The following is a 16,920-nucleotide window of genomic DNA, read 5'->3' on the forward strand; positions in this document are numbered from 1 at the left end:
CCCTGTGATAATGATAGTGAACTTGTTTTCATGTGCCTTTGGGGCATTTATATCTTTAAAGAAATCCTAGTTAAATCCTTTAGGTTGTTGGGTTTTAGTTGCATTAAAGTTTATAGCCTTTAAACATTTGATAATGATTTTTGTATATTTCCTTAAATTCTGTGGGTTATCTTTTTCCTCTATTATGATGTAACTTTTGGAGCCCTGCTTTTTCTGTTTAGCTTGTCTTTGTGTATCCAGGAAATCATTTGCCAAGTCTAGTATTGTGAACTTTCGCCTATTTTCTAAAACTTTTTGTAATTTTTGCTTTTACATTTTAATTTTCAGTCTTATTTTGACTTAATATTTGTATATCATATAAGGATCCAGACTCATTCATTCATATGTGGATATCTACTTTTCTATGAACCAGCTGTTAAAAAGGTTTTTTTTTTTCTGTTGGTACTCTTTGTTGCAAATCATGTGGTTATTTTTGAGGCTATTAATCCAGTCTTTGTGTCAGGCTTTATTCCAGTACCATTCTGTATTAATGAGTTACATGTTTTATGAAGTTGGAAACTTTATTCTTGCTTAGTAGGCAGTCAGGATTTGTTATGGTAAATATTATTTTGGTGATTGTTTTTTTTAGACCATATAGTTCCAAAATAAAAGACAATGACCGTAGATATATAATAAGCCTTAAAACACTAGAGTTGGGCAGCTATCATCCATTTATGGCATTTTGTCTACTTTCCTGTCTAAATCACTGAGATATTATTTAACATGTTTCCCTGGGATACCCCTATCCAGCAAGCCAACCTTCATAATCATGCACTTAAACAATCTACCTACCCATGGTGCCTTCTTCTTCCTCTCCTTTCTAATGGTCCCTGCCTGAGATCCCATGCCTAGGAACCTTTGCTCTGCCTCTTCTCTTCTGCCTAGCCCAGGCTGTAGAAATCTTTATTAACCAGGGATGACTTGAGGGGAAGTTTATACAACAAAAACTGGTATATGTGAAGATCTCCTCATTCTTGAGGATCTCCTTTTGGGGGAGCAACAAAGTTTTGGGGTACGGAATTTAGCGTTTGAATACAAGCAGCATCAGACCAATTCCATCCAAGGATTTTTCTAGGGTATTTTGGGACTGTATTAATTACTTAATCACTGTGACAAAATCCTTGACAAAAGCAGCCTAAGAAAGGAAGGGCGTATTGTGGCTCGTGCCTTCAGGGACTGAGCCTAGCCCAGGGGAGGGCATGGGAAAGCAGGGGTAAAACAGGTGTCTGGTTACTATCGCTGAAGTCAGAAAGGAGAAGATGAATGCCAGTTCCTCTTCTTGTTATTGGGTGCTTCCTAGTAAGAGAGAGCTTCCCACATTCAGGGGTCTTCCTCTCTCCTCAGTGGAAACACCTTTACACATATACCCAAAGGGGTATCTCCCAGGAGTCTCCAAAGCCAGTCAAGTTGATGGTGAAGATGAACCTTCACAGGGTATCTTAGAAAGTTTATGTTTTAGGATGGCTTAAATGTCAGTTTCTTACTATTTTTTTTATAGTTAATGTATCAAATTACATTAATGTTTCAGTTATATTCCAACCATAGTACAAAAATGTTGTCAAATTTAGTACTTTTAAGAAATATAGTTTATGCCGGACGGTGGTGGTGCACACCTGTAATCCCAGCACTCTGGGAGGCAGAGGCAGGCAGATTTCTGAGTTAAGCCAGCCTGGTCTACAGAGTGAGTTCCAGGACAGCCAGGGCTATACAGAGAAACCCTGTCTCGGGAAAAACAAACAAACAAAAAAAAAACCAAATTCAAAAGAAAAGAAAGAAAGAAATCTAGTTTATAACACAACTTTAAAACTTACTGGAAGCAATGTTAATATATTACTTGGTAAAGCATTTACCTGGGTTGATTATACCTTAAAATGATAGGAAGAGAAATGTAGCTGGTCACTTTTTTAAAAAAACAAAAAACATTTTTGATTGTTTGTACTTTGAAAATATTATATATAATTTATTAGTAGTATTGTGGTTTTATACAATTTACATATGTAATATTGTGATTTTATACTATTTACATATGTAATAATTTTGATTTCTTTATGTTTTATATATGAACCGACAACTTAAGTATTTTGTCAAAGTTTCATTATGACAAAACTAAGATCTAAACCTAGGGAGTCTGATTCTAGAAGAGCTTTCCTGAAGTGACTGTTATCTGACAATAACCACTGCCTGACCTGGTTTGGGATGAATGAGAGAGGATTTGATGAGGTAGTGCCCGGACCACAGTGGTCTAGGATGAGTTCTTCTCGTGTTTACTACCAGCTCACTACTGTTAACCATTTCTTTTTGCTCTAGGCAACAAAGGTGACTTGTTCCTTGGTGATTTTATTACTGTCAGTGGCACTGCAAGCTGTTTCCTGATTAGTTTCATCTTCTGGAATTAATATTATAGGAAAGTTTTGTTATAGGAAATCCTTACAGAGCTTTCTTTAAATCCTAAGTCAAATGGGTAGAAATAAAAGATAAATAATGATTTAGGTATTTGTTGGTCCATTTCTCCCAAGTGTATGACTGAATAAAATTTGAACAACTCCTTTCCCTGTGTTTGCTAATAATTGAATTAGCCTTGTCTAGATAATAGGTGCTGGTAATTTTGAGATCATTTCTTTTAGACACAGAATTTATATCAGAACTTAAATTCTTTCATAGCAGTAAAATCAAAATCTTCTTTACTGAGAAAATAATATAACTAAGTTAGTAAGGTCTGCTTTGGAAGCCTTTTAATTTCTTAAATTTTTTAAATACAGTAGTTTGGAGTGGTGCTTTTTAAAGAATTGTTTAGTTCTATTTCACATTTGTTGTTGTTACTTATCTTTAAGTTTTATTTACCCCAAATACTATTTTTTCTGTATTCTAGCAGAACAAAGATGTGGTTCAGTAACTTTTTTTTTTTAGTATTATAATAGACACCATATTAGTGATAAGCTTCTCTGAAAACGGTAACTATAGGCTCAAGTAAAATAATGCCTTTAACTTGGCACACTCTGGGGGCCATTTCCAGCCCCCACATGAACAGTCTATTCTGCTCCAACTAGTAGTAAGTTATTTAGGCAAAGCTCTAAAGAATGTTAGCATGCAAATTAATCAGATTAATTATAAAGAGTATTATGGAAACTTGGAAATTAAAGGGACCTTTTGAGAAATAGAACTCCTGGGTATGTTAGGTAAATGACACATCATTTTACAAAGCATCAGGAAGGACCAAAGGACAAGCTCAGGCTCCAGGAAGATGAGTCAGTAGTTGGCCTGAGGGCATTAGTAAGTATGAAAAATATGGGGACATTTTTCTCATTACCATCACATATAAAAATATTTATATCTGAGTTTTGGCTGCATGACAGAGTTCAGTTCCAAATGTCTTTATGTCAATAGATACTTTACTAGAATGTAAATTTGCATGAATGAACTGAAATCAAATGATTGTAATGATCAAATGGTTCATTGTTTTCTACAGGTGTTGCTCTGTTGCCATTTGTGGATGAGCGAAGGCTTCGAGCGGCTCTAGAAGAGGTTTACCCAGACCTCACTCCAGAAGAGAGTAAGACTGCCCACTTGGTCAATGTAGAGTCTGTCCAACATAGACTTCATTTCTGTGTAAAATTAGACTTTTTTCCATTTGGAAACTTTCTCATATAGGAAGTATAAATTGTTGATTTACTTTTTTATAATAGATATTAACTTTCCTTCTTAATCTCTTATCTGTAAATTGAGTACTAAATAATTGTCATTTTTTAATTCAAAAGATTTACTAGATTCATTAAAGATTAACAGTTCATCTGGGCTTGGGTGGCATAATCCTTTTATTCCAGCACTGAGGGGGCTTAGGCAAGAGGATTGCTGAAAGTTAAAGTTCAGCTTGGGCTACAAGATGAGACCCTCAAAAAAAAAAAGAATATCTCTTGAGATATTCTAGGAACAAACTGGTATTATGTCTAACAATATACATATTAAGCCAAAACTAGTGGAAACATGAAAGTCTGCACTTTATACTGATTAAAGAACAATCATTGAGGATGTTCATATTCTAAACCCTCAACACAAGTGCATTTAGTTTGATCGAATGAGTACTGCTAAAGATAAGGTCACAGATTAGCCCCAGCAATCCTGACAAAAAATATCTGAATTAAATGACATCCTAGATCAAATGGATTGAGCAGATAATTTATAGGCTATTAATCCCATCCAGACTACAGATTATACTTACTTCTTAGTAGACCATGGAACTATCTTTAAAATAGGTTATATATTAGGATACAAGCCAGGTTTTAACAAATGAAGGGAGATAGAAATAATTCCTTGTATTTTGTCGATCTTCCAGGAATAAGGCTATAAATCAACAGTAAGAGAAACCGTAGAGCCTCCATAAACTTGTGGAGATTAAACAAGACACTATAGAACAATGACTGGTCCTTGAAGAACTAAGAAGGAAATAAACATTCCTAGGTTAATTAAAAAAAGAATCCCCTTTGACTTTTTGATCCTTAGTGACATCCATACATGTACTACTGCCTCTTAGGAAGGCATTCCTTGTTCTCTCCATCTGCTTTCTTCCTATTATCATTCAAGGGATTAACTCTTCTTGAAAGAGTTGAGTGAAACAAGCATTTACTCCTAGAGGGCTAACTTGAAATGTTATTCTGCATAAAGAGTAGCATCTTATAATTATGGCAGAGTATTTAGATTGTGGAAATTGTCAAGCTGAACTCAGTTTTGAAAAATTTATATAATATCAATATAACAAATTTAAGAAACTATTGATTCATCTTTGTGACTGTTTATATTTCCTTAGAGAATGTTTATGTCTCAAGAAGGCCACTACTTTATAACTAAGAAAATCTTGTCCTTTTTCAGGCAATGCATCCAAGTATGTCTTAGCAATGACCTTTTTCTTAGGTTTACTCATTGTCAAAACTCATTTCGGAATAGTATTTCCTCCATAGAGCCACACATCATACATTTAAGTTTGTTTGTCATGCTGAATTAGTTTTAGGATATAGGTTTTCTTTTGCTATAGCTTTATAAAGATAAGTGTTATTAGATATACTTGCTTGACTGTGGTCTTATGCTTTTTTATTTAGACAGGAGAAATAGTCTTGGAAGTGATGTTTTGTTTGTGGGAAAACTTCATCCACTACGCGACTTCATTTTAGAGCTGTATCAGACAGGTTCCACAGAGGTATGGCATTAGTTTGTTTAATAATTAGGAATACGCAAGTTATACAAGTTACTGGTTGTATGTGTGTGTGAGAGAGAGATAATTTACCCTTAACTTTTCTAAGTATAAAATTTTGTAACAGAGTCTATTTATGCCATTGTACAGCTAGTACCAGTGTCTATCTGTAGAATTTTTTCTTTTATCCACACAGAAATTCTACCCATTAGACACTATTAAACAGCATCTCCCCATTCTGTGATCCCACAGAGCCAAGTATTTATCTTCCTCTGTGAGTTTGCTTATTTTTGGAACCTTATGTAATAGGACTCCAATGGTATGAATCCTCATTGGACTACCTCATTTTACATAGCATGTTAAAGTTCATCCATGTTGTAGGCATGACCAAAATATCATTTTTTATAATGACTGATGAACTTTCAATAAGAAGCAAATGCCACTCTTTGTTTATCAGCTCACCTGCTGGTAACATCTGTCTTCAGTTTGTTTGCTCCGTCCCCTTAGTTTGGCTTTTCTGAATTACAGTCCTAACGTATGTGAACCTAAGAGAAGGCACACAGATCTCTATTGCGTCCTTGTGATCCATTCTTTCAGTTATAGTATAGAAATGTGTTTTTTCACAGCCAGTTAATGTGCCACCTGAATTGTGTCATGGGATTCAAGGGATGTTTTCTTTGGATGAAGAAGCCATTCTTCCAGACCAGTAAGTATCCACTTGAATTTGAGTGAGTAAATTAGAACAAATTCTGCTGAACTTCAGATAAGGCCTGCTTTAGCACCTGGCAGCTTTGCTGCCTTCTGTGGGGCTTTCTGGGTTCCTGAAACTAAGGTACCTGCACAGTCAGAGCTGGTATCAATGCTACTCCTATTCCAATGTCACTTGCTTTTTCCATTCTTTTCTTGAATATACAGTGTGTTTAGAGGCAAGATGTAGGATAAGAAACAGAAAAGACAACTGAAATAAGCCAGATTTTTAGATTTTAAAAGTGTAGCAATGTTTCTTTTATTTCTTTTAGATTGACTTTGTAAAGTTGTTTTACATTGAAATATTATTTATGCTAATTTAGTACTTCAAAAAATTTTTAATAGACAGATAGTTATAGTCAGCATAAAAGTACTTCAAAATTCTTCATAATTTTTCCCTCTGTGGGTGTGTGTGTGTGTGTGTGTATACAAGTGTGTACATATATTCATTCATTTAGAAACTAGACAGCTATATTGGATGGCTGCCTCATTTACTCTTTACCTTTTTATTTCATTTTCTTTTTTTGAGATGTATTGTCTGTCTTTGATCCTGGAGCTGTCATACTGGCTATACTCGCTGGCCAGCAAGTACCTGAGACCCTCCTGTTTCTACCTTCTCGGCCCTAGTATTACGAGGGCAGATTGCTTTGTTCAGTTCTTACATGGTGCTGGGGATTAGAACTTAGGTCTTTATATTCTATAGCAGTTTACTGACTGAATTATTTCCCCAGCTCCACTGCATAATTTTCAAGAATGTAAAAGACTTCTGAGACATGAGTTTTTAGACAGTTACTTAGGGCATATATTCAAGAGGGGACTTAATAATCATAGAGTGTGTTCAGTATTTCCAAGTGTCTACAATGTAGTATCATATTTATATATTATAGTATCATAATAATAGTAAATGGTAGTTTGTAAGAGATATTGATACTGAGACATCATAACTTTTTGTTAATCTTTTTACTGATTTCTTATGGTTTACAGTTGTATTTCTCCAGTTACTAGTGAGATTGGCCTTTTTTTCCTAAACTCTTTTTTTTTTTAAATCCTTTTTACTCATGTGAATTTTTATCTGTGTGTGGCTAAGTACGTGTGAGTGCACATAGTTGTGCAGGCCTGAAGAAGGCATCAGAATATCCTAACCTGGAATTATAGGAGGTTCTGAGCCTCTCAACATGGGTGCTGACAACTAAATGTGGGTCTTTCAGAAGATCAGTGTTTGCTCTTAACTGCTGAGCCCTTTCTCCAGCTCCCATTCACATTTTTTTATTATTTTATTATTATTATTGGCTAATCTCTTCCTGCCCCCTTTGGATTAATCAGGGAAGGGGAAGTGTCTTTGGCTGTCCTATCTTACAGATTCTAATACAAACCCCGGCCCATAATTGCTTTCACTTATAATAAACTGGATCATCTTATAAAGGTATTTGTTTTGATTAGTACCTTTTAATGACTTATTTTTTTTCAAAAGCCTGACAAACAGGATGTCTGTCTTGCCCACAGAGTTTGAGTGTGCACACAGGTGATTTTTCTTGTTTCTCTTTAGAACAGTATGTTCCCCTGTGCCCATGTTACGGGATCTGACACAGAACACTGCAGTCAGGTAAGTTTTCTAGAATTTAGAGCATTCATCCAGGGCATAGCCTAGAGTTTACAAGTGAATTTTAACGGATCTTTAATTTACAAGGAAATGGCAGTGTTAATTCACAGTTCTTTGAGATTGAGAGTCCTTGTGTTGCAGACCTCAGAGCAGAGCCTCTTGACTTTAAATTATGTATATTGTTAAGGTTACTGATTTAACAAGCGTGCTTATCTGTTTTCTGGTTTCCCCTGACAACCTCTGATTCTTTCAGGATTAGAAAAGTGGGAGGTAGCAATAGGGTTTGTGAGTAGCATGTCATACAGAAGCCGACAGACCTTTGTGCCCCAGTGGCTTACACTGCCTTACTCATTATAATTATTACAATACTATAATTGTAGTTCTGCAGAATTACAAAATGAAAATATTATGTAGTATATTTTACTTAAGATTAGCTGGGAAATTTATCTTTTACTTTGGCATTTTCCATTGAGTAAAAAATAACATTTAATTGCTGTAAATAAAAGTCAACACTCTGCTTTTTGTTGTGGTATAATTGCAAATCTTATTGCCAGAATTTATGCTGTTATCATTTAGACAAAACTAAAACAAATACATTTAAGGATTTGGTAAATACATGATAATTCTTAATCTTTTTCCCTGACCCATTGTTAAAATTGCTTATACTTTCAGGAAGTATTTTGGATTTTAATTAAAAATCTTCATTGCAAAATGTAACCACTTTAATTGCTGGCCTAAATGGATTTAATTAGTAGCTAATTGCCATTCTAAAAGGTCGTGTGTGTGTGTGTGTGTGTGTGTGTGTGTGTGTGTTCATACTTTTTTTCTGTTCCTCTTTATACACTTTGTTCTCACTCTCTGTCTTCATGTTCTTTTGTTAAGGGTGAAGTACAGATTTAAAGCCATGCTCATAAGCCCATCACAAACAGTCTGGCTCGGCCACATTTATTGTAGACACTGCATTAACCTGTGGTATCTCTGTCACTCATTGGTGTTTCAGACCAGTTAATTGCACTAGTTTTCTTTTTGAATTGTCACAGTTTTGTTCATACTAGCTGGGTTTTCTTCATTTTTCAAAGACCTTACTACCTAGCCCTCTAGAAATAGTTAATTCTACTCAAGCTTCTAATTAGGAAAGAGAACTTTTTCAGAGGAGAGTTACAGATCAGTGGATGAGTCCTGCAGTATTTTGGGGTGATAGATACTTCTCTACTGGTTCATTGTTTCTGAACCTGAAGGGCATTATATTGTTTGATACGAATGAGTTTACAAATCCAAGATCTAGGTGCAAATTCAGCTATATATTGAAAGCTTAACGCCAACCATGGAAATTCTTGAGTTAATTTTGTAAAGATTTGTGGAAAACTTGAGCTAATTTTTATCTTTCAATGTGATTTTCAGCATTTTATCTGAGAGATGGTGTTGATACCATGATCCAGTTTTCTGCAATGGTGTGTGTGTGTGTGTGTGTGTGTGTGTACATGTGCAAGTTGCAGTTACATTTCTTTGATAAATAAAGATCAAAAAATACAACCTTCTAGTCAGTGTCTCCTTCCCTGCTTGAGAAGTTCTTTCCTCAGATTGACTTTGGATTGGTTCATGTCATATCTGGTCTTATCTTTAGTATTGAGAAAGACAAATTTCTAGGGTACTTCAAGTTCATCTCTTCAGGAAGGGTTGTTTGTTTTTTAAATTAGATTGCATGTAAATGGAATTTTTAATGTAGTGATTACCACAGTATTTATAAGGCACACAGCTGGCAGATAGGTACCTGCGAATCAGAAGCCTGAAAGAAGTGGAATACACACTCAGCAGCAGATTGGATGGTGGAAAACACTGGGGAGGGTTTAGCTGACACTGCCTACAGTCCTTTGTAGGACACTGAACTAGATAACCTCTCCTGATAGAATGTCTCAATTCTGCAAAATCTTTAAGTGCTTTAAAATGTCAAGTGTGTGAATCATCAAAACTTCCCTGCAGGAATAGTTTGCATTGCCCTACTGGTTTAGTGTCAGTCACAGAGTATGTAGGGAAAGGAAGAATAAAAATGGAGTTTGTCATTTGGAGTTTTATCCTTGCTTTGAAAAGAGTGCTACCATTCTTAAATAGTAATTTTGAAATAGCATTTGTCAGAATAATTTCTTTTTGTTTTAAAATTTATTATCAGACATTCAGGTACATGGTGAGTGCAGAGAGAGAGAGGTGGGAGAGGGAGGTTGTGCAAGCACATGTGTTTGTCAGAGACAGCTATGTGGAATTGCATCTTCCACCATTATGTGGGTTCCAGAGATTAAATTCAGATTGTCAGGTTTATGTAGTAAGTGCCTTTACCCTCTGCACCATTTGACAGCTCCTCAGAATAATTCTTAAAATGAACTAAGTCAGAAGCGATGTCATGCATCTATAGTATCTTATCTCGTATACAAATAAAAGTGCTAGTTGCCTTTTTTTCAAAGATATTTAGGATTTATACTTTTATTTCACCTGTATCACATTTGTGAGGCACAGTTAAAATGAGAGAAATATAACTGGCAAGTTAGGAGTGTGTTATACACTGGTTATACAGCTGTGTTATACAGCTGGTAGGGAGAAACCAATGTTCAGTCAGCGTGGTTACATCTGTTGTTGGTAAAAGCTGGTGCAAATATCATCAGGTGCATAGAATTGCACGGAACAGTGTAAATCTGAACATAGTTCTCTGACTTGGCTAAGCAGCCTATTGAGTCTGTAGGCTGGCCTGGTTTATAAAAGCGCTTTTGTTTAAGGCCCGTGGCAGGGCTTCTACCATATAGATCTATAGCCCTTCTGCCACAGGCCATTTGTATACTGACTCCTTTTCCTTGGACTTAAGTGAGGGGTCCAGGTGCTCCTCTACTTTTTTTAGTGTTGCTGCTTTCTCTTTCTAGATAAATTGTGCACAGCTGGTTTCTGTTTCTGGTTGTGGAGATTATAGGTTGCCATCTGTATGTTTTTCTTCAGTGTTCTACTTGAATAATTAAAAAATAATAAACCTGAGAGAAGTGAAGGAATCTTAAATGTTTGGGCATGTAGAAAAGATTATCCGTAGCCAGAGATATTTCAGCAGGCTTGCTATCAACCTGGTGCACTGAGTTCAGTCTCTGAAGCCCACATAGAAGTAGAGAACCAGATAACTCCTACAAGCTGTCTCTGCCCTTCTCACTTGCGCCACAACAGCATGTGTACTGCTGCATAAATAAATCAGTAAATCAATAGATGAAATGTTCTTTTAAAAGGCTTTTGAGCTGTAATAGATTTTATTTTCTTTTTTGGGTCTTGCCTAATAGGTGTTTTTGCTTTAGGAAATAAGTTTGTGGCTAATGTTACTACATTGGTACAGTTTTAGGAATTATTTAAAATTGTAAAAGTCTTTAACTTTAGGAGTAAGACTATTTTTATTATGGCCTCAGGTATTCAAAGAAAAAAAATGATATAGTCTTTAAGATATCTTTGCCCTCTGAATTAGAGAGAAAAAAATTACTTTAATTATTTTTTTTTTTTTTTTTTTTTTTTTGCTTTTTTGGATTTGGTTTCTCTGTGTAGTCCTGGCTGTCCTGGAACTCACTCTGTAGACCAGGCTGGCCTCGAACTCAGAAATCCGCCTGCCTCTGCCTCCCAGAGTGCTGGGATTACAGGTGTGCTCCACCACCGCCGCCGGGCACTTTTTCTTTTTATAAATGATTTATAGTATCTTAAATATAAGAATTATTGTGTGGGTGTGCTTCTGACAGAAGCTTGGAGATTTTTTTTTTATTGGTTCGAAATTTTTTTCCTTCAAAGCATAAATATGGAAGATGGACATTTTAAACACAGGAGTGGTGCATAAAGTAAATTGCATATTTTTGGTAAATAAGTGAATCTCTTTTCCCAAATGTTAGTTTGAGCTCTTAACTAAATCTTATTGTTATCTCAATAAGGGCATGGTGATAGACACCTTTATTCCCAGCACTTAGGAGGTAGAGGCAGGGAGATCTCTTTGAGTTTGAGGCCAGCCTGGTCTACAGAGTAAGAGGAAATGATCTTTCATACCCAGAACTATTTTCTCTTCCTCAGGAGCTTGTTCTTTTGCTTGTTTTCTTCATTTTTCTAGTGTCAGGTCATTCCACAGGTAACTTGTTGATACGTTTGCATCTCAGCCTATCATTTGAATTTGAACATCATTTTGGTTTCATCTCCACATTCCAGGTGCCTCCATATTATCTCAAATGCCTAGTCAAAGCTCTTGCCTAAACTGTCTAGGTTTTCTCCATATGAGAATAAAGACTTGAGACTTTAGACATTTGTTGTGTGTTCTTTGGGAGAATTCAGTAAGTACTCACATTATTTTTGTAGGGTATACAGTTCTTTTAGATCTGTTGAGAAGGACTAATTCCATTAAATTAAGTTTTTCTTTGGTCTTGGGAAGAAGACAATGTCTCTGTTCCCTTTAAAACACATCTTAATTGAAACATTTGACTTGGGTTTACTTGTAAGTGTACAGCAGGTGATACTTTTTTTGGGGCTGTGCACATCACAATTTTAAAAATTCCCTATAAATGCAATTATACCACTGTATGTACCACATTTCTTTATCATTATTTGTACAAGGCCATCTTAGTGACTGTATCTTGTTTATTGAGAATATTGCTGAAGTAGATGTGGAGATGCAGCAGTCTTTTTGTTTCTTTTAGTTATATATGTGGCAGTGGGATTGCCTTATAGGCATTGTGTCTTTTAGAGTTTTTTTTTTTTTTTAGAATTGTAAAACTTTTTCTATAATGGGGTTATGATATATTCCCACAGTATGTGAGAGTTCCTTTTCCACCCAGAGTACTTTGGAAGCTCAGGCAGGAAGAACAAAAGTTTATTGCCAGTTGGGTTGTGTATGTAGTGACCAGTAATTAAACCTACTAGAAAAGGGAAAATATGTGAGGAATTGAAATAGGTAAAGATTACTTTTAAAAAATGAGATCCTAAATTCACAGACCACAGAACAATGCAGCAGCTGTGAAGTGAGCCTACCATTTTCAAAATTAACCAATTTTAAAAATCCCCTTTCTATAGCCTCATGAACACTTGTTATTTTTTTGTCTTTTTAATAGTTAAGCTGTTATACTGGATTGGAACGACTTCTGGTTGATTTGAATTCCTTGCTGACTTGTAATTCAGTTTCCCTCATATAATTGCTGACCATTTGTCTTGTCTTTTGAGAGATGTCTAATAGCCTTTAAATTTTGACATTTCATTACTTATTCTGGGTAGCTTCTGTCTGATTCCTAATCTGCATATACTTCTATAAATAATCCTTGCCTACTCTAAATCCTGAAGTATTTTTCCTGTTCTCATTCTCATAGTTTTATAATCACTGGCCATATATTTGTATCTTTTGAGTTGTTTAAGGTGAAACATGGTGTCTAACTTTTATTTTTCTGCATGTGTATATACATTTCCCCAACATTCTTTGTTGAGCATTGTATATTCTTGATGCCTTTGTCAAACTCAGTTGGCTGTGAAAACACAAATTAATTTCTGGAATTTCTGTCATGGTCTGCTGGTTTCTGCATTTGTATTTTGAAGTCAAAATCTGTGGTATGTCAGCTTTGTTTGTTTTTGTTCGAGGTGCTTTATTTGCTGTGGGTCCCATGTTGATTATGTGATTATTCTTCATAATATTATGAAGAATGGTATTTGTAGTTTCATGGTTATTGCTTTATACTTTTAAACTGATTTTGGTAATATGAACATTGTAACTATTAATGGCTCAATTTCTTGAGCTTGGGATATATTTCTAGCTTTTTGTATATCATATGAACTTTTTCTTACTGTCATAATTTTGATAGCAGATATGTATTTCACTTTTTAGTTTAATTTATTCCTAGTCCCTCCCCTCCTTGCCCCCGCCCCCCCCCCCCAATAGGGTTTCTCTGTGTAGCCCTAGCTGTCCTAGAACTCTCTCTGTAGACCAGGCTGGCCTCAAACTCAGAAATCCACCTGCTTCTGCCTCCCAAGTGCTGTAATTAAAGGCATGTGCCACCACTGCCCGGCACCTCTTCCCTGTTAAAATGTTGAATATTGTGGATGGTACAGCCTCTAAAAAATGCTTTTTGTGTGTGTGTGCTTGAATGTTTGTGCAAGTACCTGAGGATGTTAGAAGGGGGTGTTGGATCTTCTGTAACCATACAGTGGTTGTGAGCTGCCTGGTGTGAGCACAGAGCAAGTGTGAGCCTTTAACTGCTGAGCCATTTCTTTAGCCATATGAGACTGCTTTTTAAGATTTCTTTTACAGCAAGAATTTGTTACTAATTGGGAGGAGAGGGATGTGTGTGTGTGTGTGTGTGTGTGTGTGTGTGTATATGTGTGTGTGTTGATTTTTGTATCCTGTATCTTTACTAAATTTAATCAATTCCATTGGTTTTTTGGTAGTCTTCAGGGAATTCTTTATATAAGAGCATATAATCTGACAACAGTAAATTAAACTGCCTTATGATTTTTTCCACTTTGGATGTCCTTTATCACTTCATTTTACTTCATTACCATACCAAAATTATGTTAGATAGGAATGGTGATCCTTGTATTTTTCTATCAGAGGAAACATTCAAACTTTTCCCTTTAAAGCTTAAAGTTGTTTGTGCTTTTTCATATATAGCCTTTGTTATGCTGACATATTTTTCTGGTATGCCTAACGTACTGAGAGTTTTTATCATGAAAGAATGTTGGATTTTATTGGATGCTTTTATTAAGAGGATCATACTGTTTTGCTTTTCACTTTGTTAGAGTACTGCTGCATTAATTACTTTGTTATTGTTATGATAGAGTCCCTGAAACAAGAGGATAGACTATTTGAACTTACAGTTTAAACAGTTTGGGCCACCATTGTTTGGTCTCAGTAACTTGGGCAAAGCATTATGATAATCAACTGTGTAGCAGAGGAGAGTTGTTTTACTTCATGACTAACCAGGAAACAGACTGTTGCAGGGAAGTAGCCGTAAATGCATATTCACAAGGACCTGCTCCCCCAGTGACATGCTTCCTCCAGGGCAGGGCGCCTCCTGGTTTCTACAACCTTCACAAATGGTGTTACCATCTAGTGATCAACATTCAAATCATGAATATATGAAGGATATTACATATTCAAACCATCCCAAAGACACTACCTTCATTGACTTGTAAGAATGCTCTTGCATCTCTGAGTAAATCCTACGGTCATGATGTTTGATATTTTTGATGTGCTGACACGATTTTGTTGATAATTTTTATATATGTGTTCATTAGAAATACTGGTTTGTATGTTAGTTTTGTGTTGTCAATGTCTTTGTGTAATTTGATGTCTGATTAATCCTAGCTTCATAGAATAAATTTTGACATAGTCTCCTTTTTCAGTCCTTTGGAATGGTTTGAGTAAGATTGGCTTTAATTTCAGGTGTTTTGTAGATTTCTGCAATATCTTTTTCTACCATTCCATAATTAGTCTTATTTATTGTACCTTAAATTGCAGCTCCTTGTGTGTTTTCCTTGGTCCCTTGATAATAGAATTCCCATGTCCCCTTCCCCTCCCTCGTTCATGCATACCTTTGTTTATAGGAGGCAGGTGCACACACAGCCTTAACTTGTCATTTGTTCTGTGTCTTTTATTGCATGTCTACTCTCCTTATTTATAAAACAACTTTGAAACATTATTTCTCAGTTGAGGGGAGATAGCCTTGATGCCTCATCAGTCTGTGTTCACACTGACACCCCAGTGTGGGTATAATTGGCAACGTGACAGAGTGGAAACCTACTGAAACAAGATAGCTGCCGTGAGACTGAGTACCAGAGGGTATAGATAGCAGCTTTTCCCTCCTTGTGTTTGCAATGCCTTGGTGAAAACAAATACATAATGTCTGCATTCAGCACAATAGTCTGAGCCATTTTATTGCTGTTCCTGTTTTGTCCTTGTACCTTGCCCAGTAAGACACACCAGGGATAAAGATAGTGTGAGTAAACGGCAGGATAGAAGATGAACCAACTGACTAATGAAGGATTGTTCGGTGGGTTCTTGTGCTTGTGGCCATTTTTATTTTGAGTGATTTGTGTATTTAAAATTGAAATTGAAGTCTCAATTGAAGTCTCACTATAGGTAATTTTTTCTGTAACACATGGACCCTAGTTGTAAAAATGGTGTTACTGAATAAGAAAGAAAAGAATTAGCTGACTGAAAATGTCAACTAAATGATTCAGTAAAAAAAAAATAAAAATTACTGACTATAACAGCTGCAATCATAAGAGTAATTTGGAAAAAATATTAAATTGCGCTGGGCGGTGGTGGCACATGCTTTTAATCCCAGCACTTGGAAGGCAGAGACAGAGGCAGGCGGATTTCTGAGTTCGAGACCAGCCTGGTCTACAGAATCAGTTCCAGGACAGCCAGGGCTACACAGAGAAACCCTGTCTCCACCCCCCCCCCAAAAAAAAAAAGAAAGAAAAAGAAAAAAAAGAGGATTGACAAGAAGATGATTACACAGAGAAAAATAATAAATGAAACATGTTTGCTCTATTGTGTATATATTTTACCCATGTCATATTTTGTTACTTTTTTTTACGTGTTCTGAGGATGAACTTTGTTTCTTCAACAAGTTGTAACTCGCACATTTAGATTATAAATTACAATATGCTGAATGGCATTCTTTAGTATAAACCTAATATATAAGTAAACTTCTAGAATGGCCATTGCTGAGTCAGAAGGAAGACTTGGACATATACCTAACAATTTAGGGGGCTAGGTATATACACCTACCACCACCAGAAAGGGAATTTAATTGAACTATTCAGTATAGCATTAAGTGTTAACCAAGATCAGGGTGTGTGGTTCTAGTAGTGACGTTTAGTGAAGTTCTCAAGTTTGTTTCCCCCCACAAGTTGCTGTCTTGGGTTTGTATTGCTGTGATGAAACACCATGATCAAAGCATCGTGGGGAGAAAGGGGCTATTTCATTTATACTTCATGTCTCTGTTCAGCATCCGAAGGAGTTAGGACAGGAATTCAAAAAGGACAGGAACTTGGGAGCAGGAGCTGATGGAGAGGCATGGAGGAGTGCTGCTTTCTGGCTTACTCAGCCTACTTTCTTATAGAACCCAGGACTACCAGCTCAGTATTGGCACCAACCTTGGTAGGCTGGGTCTTTTCCCATCAGTCACTAATTATGAAAATGCCCCACAGGCTTGCTGTAGCCTGATCTTATGGAGGCATTTTTTTTAACTGAGGTTCTCTCCTCTCAGATGACTGTTGCTTGTGTCAGGTTGCCATAAAACTATCTAGCACAGTTGTTAATTTGTATATACATTTTATATTTTGTTATAAAATTTCTCAGCTTTTTCCA

At 36.0% G+C, this 16,920-nt stretch overlaps 1 protein-coding gene across 2 annotated transcripts in view; it reads left to right on the top strand.

Annotated features, from left to right (window-relative positions):
* Positions 1-16,920, top strand: part of Xrn2 (5'-3' exoribonuclease 2) — a 63,752-nt gene that overhangs the window by 30,976 nt on the left and 15,856 nt on the right. For both annotated transcript variants that reach the window (XM_052183824.1, XM_052183825.1), the window contains 4 exons: positions 3,506-3,589; positions 5,130-5,227; positions 5,848-5,927; positions 7,515-7,571. In XM_052183824.1, coding sequence (XP_052039784.1) covers positions 3,506-3,589; positions 5,130-5,227; positions 5,848-5,927; positions 7,515-7,571 — 319 coding nt within the window. The remainder of the gene's footprint in view (positions 1-3,505; positions 3,590-5,129; positions 5,228-5,847; positions 5,928-7,514; positions 7,572-16,920) is intronic.

This window comes from Apodemus sylvaticus, chromosome 5 (assembly GCF_947179515.1).
Source record: "Apodemus sylvaticus chromosome 5, mApoSyl1.1, whole genome shotgun sequence".
In the NCBI taxonomy this organism is placed as follows: domain Eukaryota; kingdom Metazoa; phylum Chordata; class Mammalia; order Rodentia; family Muridae; genus Apodemus; species Apodemus sylvaticus.